This window comes from Meriones unguiculatus, chromosome X (assembly GCF_030254825.1).
Source record: "Meriones unguiculatus strain TT.TT164.6M chromosome X, Bangor_MerUng_6.1, whole genome shotgun sequence".
Lineage (NCBI taxonomy): Eukaryota > Metazoa > Chordata > Mammalia > Rodentia > Muridae > Meriones > Meriones unguiculatus.
The window spans coordinates 9,362,553-9,380,293 of record NC_083369.1 but is presented as its reverse complement, the minus strand read 5'-3'; the positions used below and the strand labels follow the sequence as shown (position 1 = coordinate 9,380,293).

At 36.1% G+C, this 17,741-nt stretch overlaps 1 protein-coding gene across 2 annotated transcripts in view; it reads right to left on the bottom strand.

Moving 5' to 3' along the window:
- Positions 1–17,741, bottom strand: part of Hdx (highly divergent homeobox) — a 170,565-nt gene that overhangs the window by 29,371 nt on the left and 123,453 nt on the right. For both annotated transcript variants that reach the window (XM_060374777.1, XM_060374776.1), the window contains one exon: positions 4,499–4,706. In XM_060374777.1, coding sequence (XP_060230760.1) covers positions 4,499–4,706 — 208 coding nt within the window. The remainder of the gene's footprint in view (positions 1–4,498; positions 4,707–17,741) is intronic.

Below are 17,741 nucleotides of genomic sequence, written 5' to 3'. Positions count from 1 at the left end.
ACTTTAAACAATTTTTACTCTCAGGATGGTGAAAATCTTTAAAATTTCTCAATCATAAATTTTGATAGAAATCAAATTTGAAATTAAGGAACTGAGTTATTCAGGTATTATTTTTTGTTGTTGTTGTTGAATTTTCCAAGTTGCTCAAGGGATGAAAGCCATGTAGATTTTTTTTTTTTTCACAAATCAATTCAACTATGCCTAAGTTCACTCCCTCCCAGGAAAGAAAAGAAATGGGGGAGAGGAAGATCAAGTGCAAGGTAGAACTGAGGTAAATAAGAAAGTCTGTATCATTGAACTACATGCTTGTTCGGGATACATGTGAAACAGTTAAGGTATCATGAAAACTTTTTGTTAGCTGGAAAAGCCTGTTTCTTTTTGCAATTTGAAGGAAAATATTTTTCCTTTCAAAGACCCTGAAAGAAAACTGTATATTGTTTTCATGTGTTCCTTTTTACATGTATTGTAACATAGACACACTAATTTAAATATAGTTCCCTCTTGTAGACATTTAAAGCACTCTAATGTTAAATTAATATATGTGTATAAGGACTCAAATTTTATTTGTTATATTTTGAAATATCTCTAAATCTCTAAAAGGGAATCAATGTAAATCTCAGCATACACATAACTGAGCTACAGTTTCACAAACTGTAAAAGAATATAGGTCAATATATTTTAGAGGTAGGGTATTAGTCTCAGGTAGATGATACAATTAGTTTTAACAAAGGGATCACATAGTCAACCCAGTCAGATTAGTATTGTCCATCAATAAAATGAAGAAATTTTACAGACCTAGGAGAGAACAGCACCAAAGGGGCTTTTTCCAGTGTTTGAAAATGCTTTTCTGAGGCAATTACTGATGAGAATGAAAAGGTTGTTGTACGGTTGTGAAAAATAAGCCACTGAGAGAAAATCTAGGCAATTGCTTACTTCTTATCCTGTGTTTTTGAATCATACATTAAATTCCCTTTTTCCTTTATCTCATTAGGTCTTGATTACTATGCCTGCTATCTAGACAACACACTATTATATGACAAAGGATGTGAGTACAGGAGCAGCAGTTTATTAAATGTGGATCATTAACACAGACTTTAAATTAACATTTACCATTTTTCAATTAAGTGCTTATTTTCTGAAATTCTGTTTCAGGAGGGGAAGTGGTAGTTGGGAACGGAACTCTGCACTCAGGGGCCTATGTACTTCACTTCATCAGAATATTTCCTCATAGCTATCCTGCCCTTTCAGAGAAACACACAAACCCTTCTCTACTCACTTCAAAGAGCTGTTGGGCATTAGGCTCTAAAGGCCCCATCAAATAATTATTGGGGATTACCCAGGGATCACCAGGCACATTTTATTTTGTAAAGAGTAACAAAATATAAACATGTATTTACTGGACCAACTATATGAGAGCAAATGACCTTAGAAATCATGAAACACTTTTTTTTTCTTGGTGATTTTTATGTCTGAATCAGTTTTCCTAAGCATTGTTATCATTTGCAACCATAGGTGAGAAAGAGGGAAGAGGGAAAAAGAGGCAAAAGAATGGAGAAAGGAGAGGGAAAAGAAAGAAACGAAGAGAGAGGATATTCACATTTGATAATCTTTCAAACACCTGGACTTAAAATTCATTGTCCTCTCAAAAGTGACAGCTTTTCTACCCCTTTCATTATTCTACCCATTACAATTTGTCTGCCTGCCTCCTGGGCATGCAATTAATTGCTTTCACAAAGAACCTCTTAAAGACTGATTCAATTTTTATGAGATCTTTGAGATAATGACCCCTCTTAATTCTGAAATCTTTTTCTTTCCCTGGTTTTAGTAATGGCATACTATCCAGTTCTGTTGTGCCTTAATGTTCTTTCAGTGGCTATTTTTTTTCCTGGGCCCCAGAATATAAATATTTTTCAACACACAATCCTTCTCTATTGTCTTGTTTTGTTTTTTATTTTAATTTTCTTAATTAAAACTCTACTTCTGTAAGTAGGTATTAATTGGTTTCAGTTTGGTAGATTATCATGTTTCTTCTTCTGATTTAAGCTGTTTTGAGTTTCAGACCAATATTACCCAACAGTTCTGTATGTACGTCCTGCTATTACCTAAAACTCTTAACTTCAAATTGAAGTAATCTTCCTAATGATAGTCTATCTTTTTAATGTGCTGGGAATAAAATTTTTGAATAAATTTTAGGATAAAACGGAGAAAATATATATTATATAAATATATATTTATATACACATGTACATACATTTTACAGTTCGTCGAGACTTGAACTAAAAACTGTGCCAGTTTTCAAGAGATTTAATAAAGCCACAGTTTAAAAACAAATAAATGGAATAAATTCAAGCCTATAATTTTCTCATGTGTATTTGTATATGTGTACCTGCATATGCATACACACAAATACATATTTTATTTTTAAAAGCTGCAACGAACTAAAGAATAAATTGTGAAATAAATAATGGATACCAACTGCTTAACTATTTGGAAAAGTAAAGTTAGGTGCTTTCCTCATACATCTTGAGGCAAACTAAATTCTCAGTGAAATTAATATAAAATTGATTAACTGAGACCATAAAGATGTCATATATATGAGCTTCTTTTCACAACTGTAGGGCAAGAAGAGACTATAATTAGGACTGTAAAGTCAGAAACCACAAAAGAAAATATTTCTCTGTCTGGTAATGCAAAAATTATACACAAAAATTCTACTACCAAAAATCTGAAACAGGAGATGGTAATAGAAGGTTTAAAAGGAATGAGACATTTTAATTCAAGATAATCAAATTCAAATGTCATCATTTCAATAACGTATCTTGTTTTCCTATATAATGTCACTTTGATAAACCTATTCCACGAATACTTTGTTTATTATCCTAATAAAACAAAACAAACAAACAAACAAAAAAACAGGAGTTGTTCACATCACACTTCAGCCTGAGGTGATAGTGTTTCCTAGTGATCCATAATGCTCTCTACGTTGAAGCTTCTGAGGTATTCTATGTGATTGGGGCTACGGCCAAATTTTATTATTGCCCTAATTATTAAAAATTATTTTATATAATCAGTAATTCTCCTAACATAAAATTTTATATCACTCAAATAATGCCACCTTTGAAGATGACATGTCTAAATAGGCAACAATCCCAGCTATGGGGAGCTAAAGAATGGGGGAATCAGGAGTATAAAGACTAGTCTTTGCAGTACAGTGAATTCAAGGCCAGCTGTTTCAAATATGTGCATATCTATATCTATATCTATATCTGTCTATCTATGAATCATAAAGTTAAGAGACAAAAATAAATAAGGAGTTGGAGAGATGTCTCAGTGAATAAAATACTTGCCATATAAGCACAAAGATTGCAGTGAGTATGGTCACCCACCAGCAATTCCAGCGCAGTATATGAGATGGAGGCAGGGAATTCCCAGAACAAACTGGTTAGAACTGGAAAAGTGATCTCTTGGTTCATGTGTGCCTACGCACATGCAACACACACCTACATAGATCATATACATATACAAATGCAAAATAGATACGTAAAACAGAAAATAATTTGCCAATATTATGAACTGATAGCAATGAAAAATAGAAAAAGAAACAGCAAATGTGCAAGTGAATGGTTCTTAATTTCTAAAGCACAGATACAAAAAGGCTATCGATTTTATTATCAGATTCAGATAAAGTACATAGAAAAGACACACTTACATAGTCAGAAAGCAGGTTAGTGTGCCTGAAGCTGAGGACACAAGAGACACTGACTAAACAGGGGAAGTTTCCTGGGGTAATAAAAAAAATCTGAAATTAAATTTTAGTGGTACAAAACTATAAACTTTACTAAAAATAACTGGATTGCATATTTAGAAAGAATATTTTTATGATATGTAAAATACATATTAATAAAAATTTTAATAAAATTACATTAGAAATATTTATTTCTGTGCTTGAAATCAAATAAAATATTCTTCTGGAGTAAATGGTACTAATCTATGCTACAACATGAAGTCTCACTCAGTGATGCACTAAGAGGTATTATAAAGATGAGCCGGTTTAACAGGATGACAAAAGGAGTCTAATGAGCTGAGTTAAATGCTTTGCCTGAAACTGTTCAATTTGCTAGCAAAAAAGCTTTGAGTGCCACCTAGTACATCAGATCACAAGCCTATTTTCATTATAATATACCATATTCTCTTTTGTTAAAGTATTTGTAAGCTCTCTCCTAACACTCAAATATAATCATTGATCTGTTTCTCGTATAAAGACTGTTGTAATAACTAACATTTTAAAAGTAGGGCATCAGTACTGTGATAGACATATGTTTTGTGATGAATTGATATGGGAGACTTTTTACATAGAAGCATTAAAAAATAAATGTTTCTTTTCAAATGCTTGGTCATACGTTTTGAATACTCTAGACTTAAAGTGCAATACACTGAAAAGCGAGTAAAAACTACATCAAATTTCCAAAGGCTGTTATTAGGAGGCACAGTAAAGTACCTTGAGTGCTTGCTTCAGACAAACAGATGGACACTTCATCATTTCTGTCATTATCCTCTCCTACTTCAGGCCCAGCTTCCTCTCCTGGTGTGAGTGCAGACAAAGAACCAGACTCAGGCTGCTCAAAGAAATCAGCAGGGCCTCCTCTTGGAGGTGGAACTTCAATTCCCATTAAACGGTATTTTCTTCTTCGATTCCCAATCCAAGTCTTTGTAAGAGAAATATAAGCAATTTTAGAAAATCTGGGCATTAGAATAGCAAACAAATAAGGCATAAAATATAATTAGAAAACACATATAAACACATGAAACAACAAAACTTTTACAGCAATAAGCAAAAGCAGAAATATTTTAGCAGAAGAGGGTATTTATTTACATATTTAGACTTTCAAATGACATGCAGGCTATTAAAGATTACTTTGTTCTTCTTTATATTTTTGTTTCTAAAGAAAACAATTCACTGAATCCTTAAACAGAAAAAAAAATGAGTTGGTCTTTTTTCAATGAAATGAGGCTTATGGCTATAATAAATATAGTTTGTATTCCACTTTGAATTTTGCACGTCATAGGTAAAATTGTGCCCTTTGTGTATGCTTGGCCTCATAATACTTGTTTCTAATAGTCTAAATTTTTGTTTGTATTATACTGAGAATCAGTTAAAGATGTTTTAAAATCAATATCTGGATCAAGCCCGGAGAGCCATACATGCTGTAACTGAACTACATCCTAGAATTAACTTCTGTTGATTTTGAACCAGGCTCTCATCCTGCCATCCAGGCTTGCCCTTAATCCTCTCGTTGCTACAATTATGGGTGTGAAAAACCATGGCTGACTCTAACATCTTTTATCTTAAAATAACTGTAGAGTTAGAGACATTTTCAAATTTCAGAGCAGATTTTTATCTATTATTTACTTTGTTTCTTTTGACTTACATCTTACGAATTATAGCACAGTGTAAAAAAAATGTAAGCAAAGTATAGTGTGGCATGCCTACAGTTGTGGCACGTTGGAGACTGTGGTATAAAGATTGCTGTTACTTTGATGCTAACTTGGGATAAACAGGGAGTACCAGACCAGCCAGGGCTACTTAGCAAGACAGATATATATGTAAACTTTGGACATATTCTTTTGCCCAGGTTTGCCTGTTTACATGTAAAGATTCTATGAAAAGTCCTATAAAACTTTTATGTTGATATAAGTTTTATTTTTATATTCTTAACAATATTTGTGAAATATTTCCAGTATTTAATTATATATATCCAAGTTGAGTACTGACCCCAGGGTTACACTCATGCTAAGAAAGCACTCCATCAATGAAATTTATGGAGTTCTTTTTTTGTTTGTTTGTTTTCTTAATGATTAGTGATGTTAAACGCCATTTAATGTTTATTTGCTACCCATATAGCCTCATTAGTGAAATGTCTTTTCTTTTTTTAATTTATATTTTATTAATTAAAGTTTATTCACTTTGTATTTCAGCTGTAGCCCCCTCCCTCATCTGCTCCCACTCCAACCTTCCCTCCCTCATCTCCCCCCATGTCCCTCCCGCCATACACAGATGGGACCTCCCCCGTCTATCTGACCCTAGTCTATCATGTCTCATCAAGACTGGCGGAATTGTCTTCCTCTGAGGCCTGGTAAAGCTGCTCCCTCCTCAGGAAGAGGGGATCAAAGAGCCAGTCACTGAGTTTATGTCAGAGGCAGCCCTGTTACCCTTACTAGTGACCCACGTGGACACTGAGCTGCCATGGGCTAAATCTGTGCAGGGGTTCTAGGTTATATCCACGAATGGTCCTTGGTTAGAGTATCAGTCTCAGAAAATACCCCTGGGCCTAGATTTTTTGGTTCTTTTGGTTTCCTTATGGAGCTCCAGTCCCCTCCAAGTCTTTCTATCTCCCCCTTCTTTCATAATATACCTTGTACTCTGCCTAAAGTTTGGCTATGAGTCTCAACATCTGCTTTAATATCTTGCAGGGTAGAGTCTTTCAGGGGCCCTCTGAGGTAGGTTCCTGTCCTATTCCCTGTTTTCTCCCTCTTCTGATGTCCATCAACTTTGTCTTTCTGAATGAGGATTGAGTATCTTACCCAGGGTCCTCCTTCTCGATTAGTTTCATTAGGTGTACAGATTTTAATATGTTTATCCTTTATTATATGTTTAATAGCCACTTATAAGTGACTATATACCATGTGGAATACCTCACTCAGGATGATCTTTTCTAGTTCTCACCATTTGCCTGCAAATTTCATGATTTCCTTGTTTTTTAATTGCTGACTACTATTCCATTGTGTAAATGTGCTACAATTTCTGTATCCATTCTTCTGTTAAGGGGCATCTGGGTTGTTTCCAGGTTTTGGCTATTACAAATAAAGCTGCTACAAACATGGTTGAGTAAATGTCCTTGTTGTGTACTTGAGCATATTTTGGATATATGCTTAGGAGTGGTATACTTGGATCTTGAGGAAGCGCTATTCCCAGTTGTCTGAGAAAGCTCCAGATTGATTTCCAAAATTGTACAAGTTTACATTCCCACCAGCAATGGAGGAGGGTTCCCTTTTCTCCATATCCTCTCCAGCATGTGTTGTCACTTGAGTTTTTGATCTTGGCCATTCTGATGGGTGTAAGGTGAAATCTCAGGGTCTTTTGATTTGCATTTCCCTGATAGCTAAGGATGTTTAGCATTTCTTTAAGTGTTTCTCTGCCATTTGATATTCCTCTATTGAGAATTCTGTTTAGCAATGTACCCCGGTTTTTAATTGGATTATTTGATTTGTTACTTTTTAAATCCTTGAGTTCTTTATATATTATGGATATTAGCTCTCTGTCAGATATAGGGTTGGTGAACATCCTTTCCCAGTCTGTAGCCTGTTGTTTTGTTCTGATGACAGTGTCCTTTTCTTTACAGAAGCTTTTCAGTTTCATGAGGTCCTATTTATTGATTGTTGCTCTTAGAGCCTGTACTGTTGGTGTTTTGTTCATGAAGTGGTCTCCTGTGCCAGTGTGTTCAAGGCTCTTCCCTACTCTTTCTTTTAACAGGTTTTGTGTGACTGGTTCATTTTGAGGTCTTTGATCCACTTGGACTTTAGTTTTGTGCAGAGTGATAAGTGTGGATTTATTTGCATTTTTCTACATGTGGATATCCAGTTAGACCAGCACCATTTGTTGAAGATGCTATCTTTTTCCATTGTATGGTTTTGGCATCTTTGTGAAAAATTAGGTATCCATAAGTGTGTGGACTCATTTCTGGATCTTCTATTCGATTCCATTGATCCACCAGCCAGTTTCTATGCCAATACCATGAAATTTTTATTACTGTGCTCTATAGTACAGCTTGAGATCAGGGATGGAGATACCTCCAGAAGATCTTTTATTGAAGAGGATGTTTTAGTGATTCTGGGTTTCTTGTTATTCCATCTGAAGTTAAGAATTTTTCTTTCAAGGTCTGGAAAGAATAGTGTTGGTAATTTGATGGGAATTGCATTGAATCTGTAGATTGCTTCTGGTAAGATGGCCATTTTTACTATGTTAATCCTGCCAAGCCATGAGCATGGGAGATCTTTCCATCTTCCAATATCTTCTTCTATTTTCTTCTTTAGAGACTGGAAGTTTTTTTCATACAAGTCTTTGAATTGCTCGGTTACAATTACACCAAGATAATTAATATGTTTTGTGGCTATTGTAAAGGGTGTTGTTTCCCTAATTTCTTTCTCAGTCCATTTGTCTTTGAAATGTTTCCTTTCCAATTGAAGTATTTAACTTAATACTCAAAACAGTGTTTTGAGGTTTCCTTAAGTCCTCTGTGTAGTAATTATTTTTCAGATATGTGGTTGACAAATATTTTTATCCCAGTGTATAACTTAAATTTCTAGGTTTTCTGCTAGGTTTTCTGCAGCACAAATATAAATCATCTCTAAAAAATTTAAAATACCTCCCTTTAAGTTGTTGGTCAGAGGTATGTCACACACCATCATAAAATGGAAGCTACTGTCATTTCTCTTGGTTTTGTATCAGAACTTGATGGTAAAACCAGGTAAGTCCCTGGTCACAGGACTTGTAGAAATCAAATTGATATTGAGTAAGAAGCCTAATCCTAGATGGCTAGTTATCATGGTACCATAAGCTTTTATATTTGTCGTTGAGATTAAGAATTCATTAACAGTCTTATCCAGCTGCTAATGTTGTGAGCTACAGTAATGATCAGTGTGACCAAATAATCTGTTACCAGCGAGATAGTGGCATGGATGTTTTAGGAATAATCAACCATTTTCAGATTGGATTCAAGGTCTGCTCCATGGAAACCAATGTGTGCCTACTCCTGTAAATCTGATCAAAAACACATCAGTGGGGAGCTATGGGGTCCTATGGGTGAACCTACTGTTCTTATTTTGCTTAATGGATATAGAATCAAATTTCTATCTTTCTACCTGTAGATTAGTACAGTTCTCAGATTTCATAAAAGAAGTGTCTGTTCAGTGAATAGGAGCTAATGCAAAAATTCGCAAATAGTCAAAGTTCAGAGAATAAGGATCTACCTTGTATAAAGTAACAAATAGACATCTATATTATACGCCTCCCTCCAAGGTGCAGGGAATATTTCGGGAGAAGGAGCTGAACAAATGTAAGAATTAGAGATCTTTCTATCTCCCTCTTCTTCCCTAAACTTTCGTGCTCTCTGCACAAAGTTTGGCTATAAGTCTCAGTATCTCCTTTGATACCCTGATGGATAAGGTCCTTCAGAGGCCCCCTGTGGAAGGCTATTGTCCTGTTCTTTGTCTTTTTTTACTTCGATGTCTATCCTGTTTGCTCTTCTGTGTGAGGTTTCAGCCTCTTCCTTCTTCTTGTTGTTTAGATTCTTTAGGACTATGGATTTTAGTATGTTTATCTTATATTATATGGCTAATATCCACTTATAAGTCAGTTTATACCATGTGTGTCTTTCTGCTTCTGGGTTACCTCACTTAGCAACCCAGATCTTTTCTAGTTCCCACCATTTGCCTGCAAATTTCATTATTTCCTTGCTTTTAATAGTTGAGTAGTATTAAATTATATAAATGTACCACAACTTCTGTATCCATTATTCAGTTGAAATGATCAGTGACATTGATATCTAGAAAGACTAGCAAAGTAAGAGATGGCCCTCATTAATCAGAAGTAAATCAGAGTATATCATTGTAGGGTTTATAGACACAACATAAATAATAAGGGGACATTATGAACAACTTTGAACACACAATTGGATGACTTCCTCATTTCAATAATCCTACTGTCAAAAAATAAACTTTTTTCCCAAGATTTTTTTTTATTAATTACAGTTTATTCACTTTGTATCCCTACTGTAGCTCCCTCCCTCCCCCTCTCCCAATCCCACCTGCCCTCTCCTTTCTCCACCCATGTCCTTCCCCAAGTCTACTGATGGAGGGAGGTCGTCCTCCCCTTCCTTCTGGTCCTAGTCTATCATGGCCTTTTTCACTATGTTAATCCTACCAATCCATGAGCATGGGAGATCTTTCCATCTTCTGATAACTTCTTAAATTTCTTTCTTCACAGACTTTTTTCAAACAGGTTTTTCTTTCTTAACAGTTTTTTTCAAACAGGTCTTTCACTTGCTTAGTTAGAATCACCATTGTGTACTTTATGTTATTATGTTATTATTGTAAAGGGTGTCGTTTCCATAATTTCTTACTTCCTGAGCAGCACACCAACAGCACAGGCTCTAAGAGCAACAATCAATAAACAGGACCTCATGAAATGAAAAAGCTTCTGTAAAGCAAAGGACACTGTTGTCTGAACAAAACGACAGCCTACAGACTGGGAAAGGATCTTCACCAACCCTATATCTGACAGAGGGCTGATATCCAGAATATAAAAAGAACTAAAGAAGTTAAAAGGCAATAAATCAAGCAATCCAATTAATAAATGGGGTACTCATAACCAAGCTTTTGAAACTTACTTCAGGATTCAAACTAATAAACGACTTCTTTTAACCTCCCTAAGTAATTTATTCAGATTGCCACAGATCAGAATTATCCATGGTTGAGTACAGGCCCTTCACCTCTACCTATCCAGTTCCTTCTTGGTGATGAGTGATAATTAAATTCTAAATAACAGAACAAAAGAGAAAGGGGAACCCTGTACCATTCAAAAACTTCAAATTTCCTATAATTAAAAAAAATTAATGAGCACTAAAAAAAAATGGAGTACGGATCTAAACAGAATTTTCTGTAGAGGAATATAGAATGGCAGAAAAAAACACTTAAAGAGATGCTCAATGTCCTTAACCATCAGGGTTGAAATAACCCTGAGATTTCACCTTACACCCATGAGAATGGCTCAGATCAAAAACTCAAGTGACAACACATGCTGGAGAGGCTGTGGAGAAAGGGGAATCCTCCTCCACTGCTGGTGGGAATGTAAACTTGTACAACCACTCTGGAAATCTATCTGGTGCTTTCTAAGACAATTAGGAATAGTGCTACCTCAAGATCCAGCTATATCCATGCATGGTCCTTGGTTGGAGAAACAGTCGCAAAAAAGACCCTTGTGCTCAGATATATTTGGTCCTTGTGGTACTCCTGTCCTCTCCAGGTCTTACTAACTCCCCCTTCTTTCATGATTCCCTGCACTCTGCCCAAGGTTTGGTTATGGGTCTCAGCATCAGCTTTGATACACTGCTAGGTAGAGTCTTTCAGAGGCCCTCTGAGGGAGGCTCCTGTCCTGTTTCTTGCCAGTCCTGAAGAGACCTGATAATCTGGGGTCAGATGGAAGGGGAGGAGGACCTCCCCTATCAGTGGACTTAGAGAGAGGCATGGGAGGAGATGAGGGAGGGAGGGTGGGATTAGGAGGGAATGAAGGAGGGGCCTAGAGCTGGGATACAAAGTAAATAAAATGTACTAATATAAAAAATGAAATTAATTAAAAAAAGATCCAGCTATACCACTCCTAGACATATATCCAAAAGTTGCTCAAGTACACAACAAAAATATTTGTTCAACCATGTTTATAGCAGCTTTATTCATAATATCCAGAACCTGGAAAGAACCCAGATGTCCCTCAATGGAGGAATGGATACAGAAATTATGGTACATTTACACAATGGAATACGACTAAGCAATTAAAAAACAAGGAAATCATGAGATTTGCAAGCAAATGGTGGGATCTAGAAAAGATCATCCTCAGTGAGATATCCCAGAAGCAGAAAGACACACAAGGTATATATACACACTTATAAGTGGATACTAAATCTATAAGATAGGATAAACATACTAAAATTTGTACACTTAAAGAAGATACAAAAGAAGTAGTAGGACCTGGGGTAAGATGATCAATCCTCACTTAGAAAGACAAATGGGATGGAAATTGGAAGTAGGAGAAAACAAGAAACAGGACAGGAGCCTACCACAGAGGGCCTCTCAAAGACTCTACATAGCAGTGTATCAAACCATATGCTGAGACTCATAACCAAAGCTTGAGCAGAGTGCAGGGAATCAAATGAAAGGAGGGGGATTTAGTAAGACCTGAAGAGGGCAAGAGCTCCACGAGGATCAAATGTATCTGGGCACAAGGGTCTTTTCTGAAACTGATTCTCCAACCAAGGACCATGCATGGATATAAGTTAGAATCCCTGCTTGGACATAGCCTGTGACAGCTCAGTATCCAGGTGGTTTCCCTAGTAAGGGGAACAGGAACTGTCTCTGACATGAACTCAGTGGCTGGCTCTTTGACCTCCCCACCTCCTGTGGGAAGAGCAACCTATGTAGGCCACAGAGGAGGACATTGCAGCCAGTCTTGATGAGACCTGATAAGCTAAGGTCAGATGAAAGGGGAGGAGGACCTCCTGTGTCAGTGGACTTGGAAAAGGGCATGGGAGGAGATGAGGGAGGGTGGAATTAGGAGGGAATGAGAGAGGATGCTACAGCTGGGATACAATGTAAATAAACTGTAATTAATATAAAAAATATTTTTTAAAAAAGTATAATGTTGGAAATTCAGAATGGGAGGAAGCTATGTGGGCTTGGAGGTTTAGGATGGAGTAATCATTGCCCAGCATTGTGCTCTAGGTTAATTTAGTAAACCCTAGTCTCTGTGTGGTTATTTGTGTATACACCTGGTTTGGGAACAACTATGGTTTAACTAAAAGACAAATTAAAGTAAATATTAATATTCAACAGCAAATTGTTTACCAATGTGGGCAAGTCTAGTCTGGCTGGCATGTAAGCCTCAGGGACTGGCCTGATTCCCTTTTCCCTGTTCTGGAATTACAGGTGTGTGGCTGAATTTTTAAAATCTCGTTTTTTATTTTATTTTTGTTCTTTAAGCATTTCATACATGCACAAATATAATCATATCCATTTATACCTCCAAATTCCTTGTAACCCTCCCAACACATCTGTCCTCCCAACCTCGTCCTTTTTGTTATTGTTGTTAATTCACTAACTATAATTTTTTCTGTTCAGAGATAGTTTCCAAGCCTCATCTCCCCCATCTCTACTGAAATATTGGCTATGAATAGTACCTCTCTTAGACATATACATACTTACTGTTTGCTTGCTTGTTTTTATGTTATCTGGGGATGGAATTTAAGTCCTTTTGTTTACACAGAATTTTACACTGATAGAGCTATCGTCTCAGCCCCTTTCTTCATATATTAACTAGAATTTACTCTGTACAATAAAACCTACATAAGTACAAAGCCACTGTAAATACTTTCCAATGTAAATAAAAATTAAAAATGTAAATAAAATGTATTAAAAATGTGACTTGAGGTACCTGGGTAGGCTGATACCCCTTGAGGGCCTCCCCTCCTTGGGGTACTAGGGAAAGAGGTATGAGGGTGGGACTAGGAGGAGACAAGGAAGGAGGTTGGGATCGGAGTAAAGAGATTAAATTAATACATGAATAGAAAAATATCAATAAAATATTATTAATGTTAAGCTTTATACTTGGTAAGATTTTTTTTGTAAGAAAAAAGATGGCTGGCAAAATACAACTATTGTTATTTGCATTTGCTGGGAGGAAGTGTGGAAGAAAATTCAGGAAATATAGAAATTTGGATATATTTAGTAGTGTGTACTAAACATGAAATCTAAAACAAAAATATTATCTTAGAGGAAAAGTAATCCAATAGAGAAATACTTATAAATGTAATACTACTTCTCCTAAATTGGCTAGCTTTCGAACAAAGGAGAAATACTAGTTTAAAAAGTAGTTTCCATTTCCCTTAATATTGCCTCATTGCAAATGAATCGATAGACTTCAGCAAATCTAAAGAACTTTTTGGAAGGTAAACCTTAGTAGAAGCCTTTTATACGATTAAGGCCCACCAGGAACTTGTGAAGGATTTGATAAAATCTATCAAATAGTCACATAAAGATCTTTTTACTTACTTGCTAGTTGATACAAATAGAACTTCTAGGATTCCTTTTGTTTACTTATTATTTAGAGGGCATTAACTAGGAAGTTAATTTATATAAATAAATCCATGTAGAGTGGTAATTTCGTCTTCTTTTTTACAATTATATATATATATATATATATATATATATATATATATATATATCCATTAAAGACCCTTCTCTCAACTCCTCCCACTTCCACATTCTTTCCCTCTTCCACCTTATCTTCTTCACCTAGTCCACCAAAAGGGGGAGTTCTCTCTGCCATCTGCCCATTGCTTATCAACTCTTATCAGGACTGCCTGGATACTCTTGCTCTGTGGCCTGGCAAGACTGCATTGCCAGGAGGATGTGATCAAAGAGCAGACAATAGAGTTCATGTCAGAGACAGCCCCTCCTCCTTTTACTAGGAAACCCCCATGGAGAATGAGCTGCCCATGTGCTACATCTGATCAGGGGGTCTAGGTCCTCTCCATGCATATATAGTCCTTGGTTGGTGTATTAATCTCTGCAGGACCCCTACACTCGGGTATTTTAGCTTTGTTGGTCTCCTAGTGGGGCTCCTGTCCCCTCTCTGTCCTTCTTCCCCACAACTGTTCTTCCATAAGGCTCTCTGTGCTCTGCCCAAAGTATGGCTGTCTCAGCATCCCCTGTTGAGTGGAGCCTTTCAGAGTTGCCTCTAAAGAATAAAATAAAATAAAATTCATGAAAAAAAAATTACTTGACCTTTTCACAAGAGCTCATTTTCATTTTCCTGTTTTTTACATTATTTCCTAGCTGTGAATACTGCTGCTTATGAAAATGTAATGCAGACCCCTTTCTTCTACAACAATCCTAAGCTAATGATTTTGTGCAAATGAAGGCAAAGGCAAAGGAGGAAGATATATTCTCTTTAGGATGCTTTTGTTATTTATATCATAAAACTTAAAAGAAAGAGAAGAAAAAAGATAAGAAAAAAGAAACCATGTTTCTAATCATTTTCCATGTTTTGTGCTCTTCTTGGAAGTGGTAAGTCTGTAATGTACAATGATATGAATATTGGGAAGTATTTGAGATTTTATTATATTTTAAAGTTAAAAGCTATTCCATTTTTAGATGCTCCTCAAAACTAAAAAGCAGAGCCTGGAATGGCAGAATATACCTACAATGAATTCCCAGGCAGCCTCAATTACATAGACTGTCTTCAATGTGCACAGCCTGAAAGGCAATAGGAAGCCATTCAAAATGTAAATATAATGCTGAAGATGTTATTACATTTTATAGATTCAGAGAAAAATGCAGGTGTCTTAGAAGCTGCTATGACAGGAATATTAATGTTTTCTAACACTGTTGTTATGATTAGCATTTAACCTCTAAGGTGACAGTATTAAGAAGGTATGGACCCTAGAACCTCTGCTCAGATGTACCCATGGCAGATCAGTATACAAGTGGGTTTCCTACTAAGGGTAGCAGGTACTATCTCTGACACGAACTCAGTGGCTAACTCTTTGACTGCCTCCCTCTGATGGGGGAGCAGCCTCGCCAGTCCACAGAGGAGGACAATGCAGCCAGTTCTAATGAGACCTGATAAGCTAGGGTCAGAGGGAAGGGGAGGAGGACCTCCCCTATCAGAGGACTTGGAGTGGACCATAGGAGGAGATGAGGGAAGGAAGGTTGGATTGGGAGGGGAAGAGGGAGGGAGTTACAGCTGGGATACAAACTGAATAAACTGTAATTAATTAAAAAAAAAAAAAAAAAAAAGAAGATGGGCCCTTGAGCAGTGACCAGGTCATAAGGGCGAGTCTCTCAAGAATTGATTTACTGTCTTTTAAAAGGAAAAACAAAAGGATGTCATACTTTCCAACATGAAAAACTGTTTAGAATGGGCCCTAGCCAGACAGTAAGTATACTAGGACCTTGATCTTGGACTTTATAGCTCTCAAAACTAGGAGAGTCTTTTCACCTCCTTACAACAACCCATTTATTGTCATTTTGCTGTAGCAACTGTGAAGGCTACTTAACTGAGTGAAGGGACATCCGGAGAGCTGAGAAGAGGGCCCCTGGAAGGTATAGAATAGCTCAACTGAGGAAAAAGGTAACCCTTATCTAGTCCATTGAGTACCTTAAGTTTTTATTTAGTCTTTTCATAAACATTTCAAGAACATCAAATACGCTAAGCTCTAAATTTCTTCTGTTTTCTAAGTTTTGGAAGAATATGGAATCTTTTATTTATTTGTTTATTTATTTATTTGCTATTGTTCCCAAATATTATTCCTTATAGTGGAAGGACTGTTTATGTTTTTGCAAATTTAACACAAACTAGAGTCACCTTGGAAGAAGAAACCTCCATTAAGAAATTGCATCCATCAGACTGGCCTGTGGGCAAATATGTGGAATATTTTCTTGATTAATAATTACTGTCATATTGCAGAGTCCAGAACACTATGGGCAGTGCCACCCCTGGTCAGGTGGTGCTAGATGGTGTAAGAAAGCAAACTGAGCAACATGGGAAATAAGCCAGCAAATAGTGTTCTTCCAGGGTCTCTGCATCAATGGATAAGTTTTGTATCCAAGTATCCAGTTCTTTGCTCCAGATCTTCTTCAATCCAAACTCCTTTCTATGTTCCATCTATTTAATATATGTGAAGGTAATTTTTCTCCATTTCACATTAAACTTAATTAGTTTACAAATATCCAGTTTTTCAACACTTTTTGACATAGGGTTTCATTAATTTAGCCTGGTTGGTGTTGAACTTGCTATGACATGAAATGAAACTCCCAGAAATCCACCTCTTGGGTGCTAGGGTTAAAGGAGTGTATCATCATGCCTGGCTGTTGCTCAATAATTTTACATGATCTGTTGGCAAGTTATTTTGTCACTTGGCCTCAGATTTTTTTAGGTGCAAATTTAGAGAGCTGGTTTCCAAACTCTGCCATTTTTAGGAAAATAAGTATCCTTCCAGGATGGTCATCAATCTACAGAATAGTGCCCTGTCTTTTTATCTTGAATGCCTATGAATAATTTCATAAATATAAATGGGTCTTAAAAATGAATACTCTTAGAACATTAAATTTCTATAAGTATTTCAATTAAGTAATGTGAAAATATATTCTAAACTTTTAGTTCAGATGTATGTTATTATACAGTTGATGATTTCTATATGATACATATATGTATCGAAAATATGTATTTCTCTTATGTACTTATTTGTTCATATCACAAATATTACTGAAAACTATATACCAAACATATAGACAGTAGTAGAGATAACATGGTCTATATACTGAGGAAACTTGAACTTATATAGTAGTGGCAATACATAGAAAAGCAAATACAAACTAACACATTTTGAACAAATGCTACAAAGAGAGCCAGTTACACTATTTAACCAAATGACATAATATAGTGAAGACTTTCTCGTATTTAACCAAACCTCTCAATTTTACAGAAGGAAGAGAAAAATACTGTATAATAGCAGGCCACTAAATTAAATCTCAAGGTGCTTATTAGTTTATTCCTTGTTTATCTTCTTTTTTTATTGAGATGGTGTACCAGTATGTACCCTTGGCTAGCTTACAACTTACTATGTAGAGGAGGCTGACCTAAAAATTTGGTGATACTCCTATCTCTCCCTCCTGAATTCTAGGTCTAAAGGTGTAAACCAAATACTGGCCTATAGTTTATTATTATAACCTTTGGTTTTGAGTGCCAGAGCTGAACCCAGGGACCCGTGCATACTAGGTAATCATCATAACACTGAAAATGTTAAAAGGCTCTGAAGAAACTCACTTGAGTACATTTTCTCAGTGCTGGGGATTTAACCATTGGCTTTGCAAGACATAGTGCTAGGCTCTGCTAGCACTGTCCCAAGCAA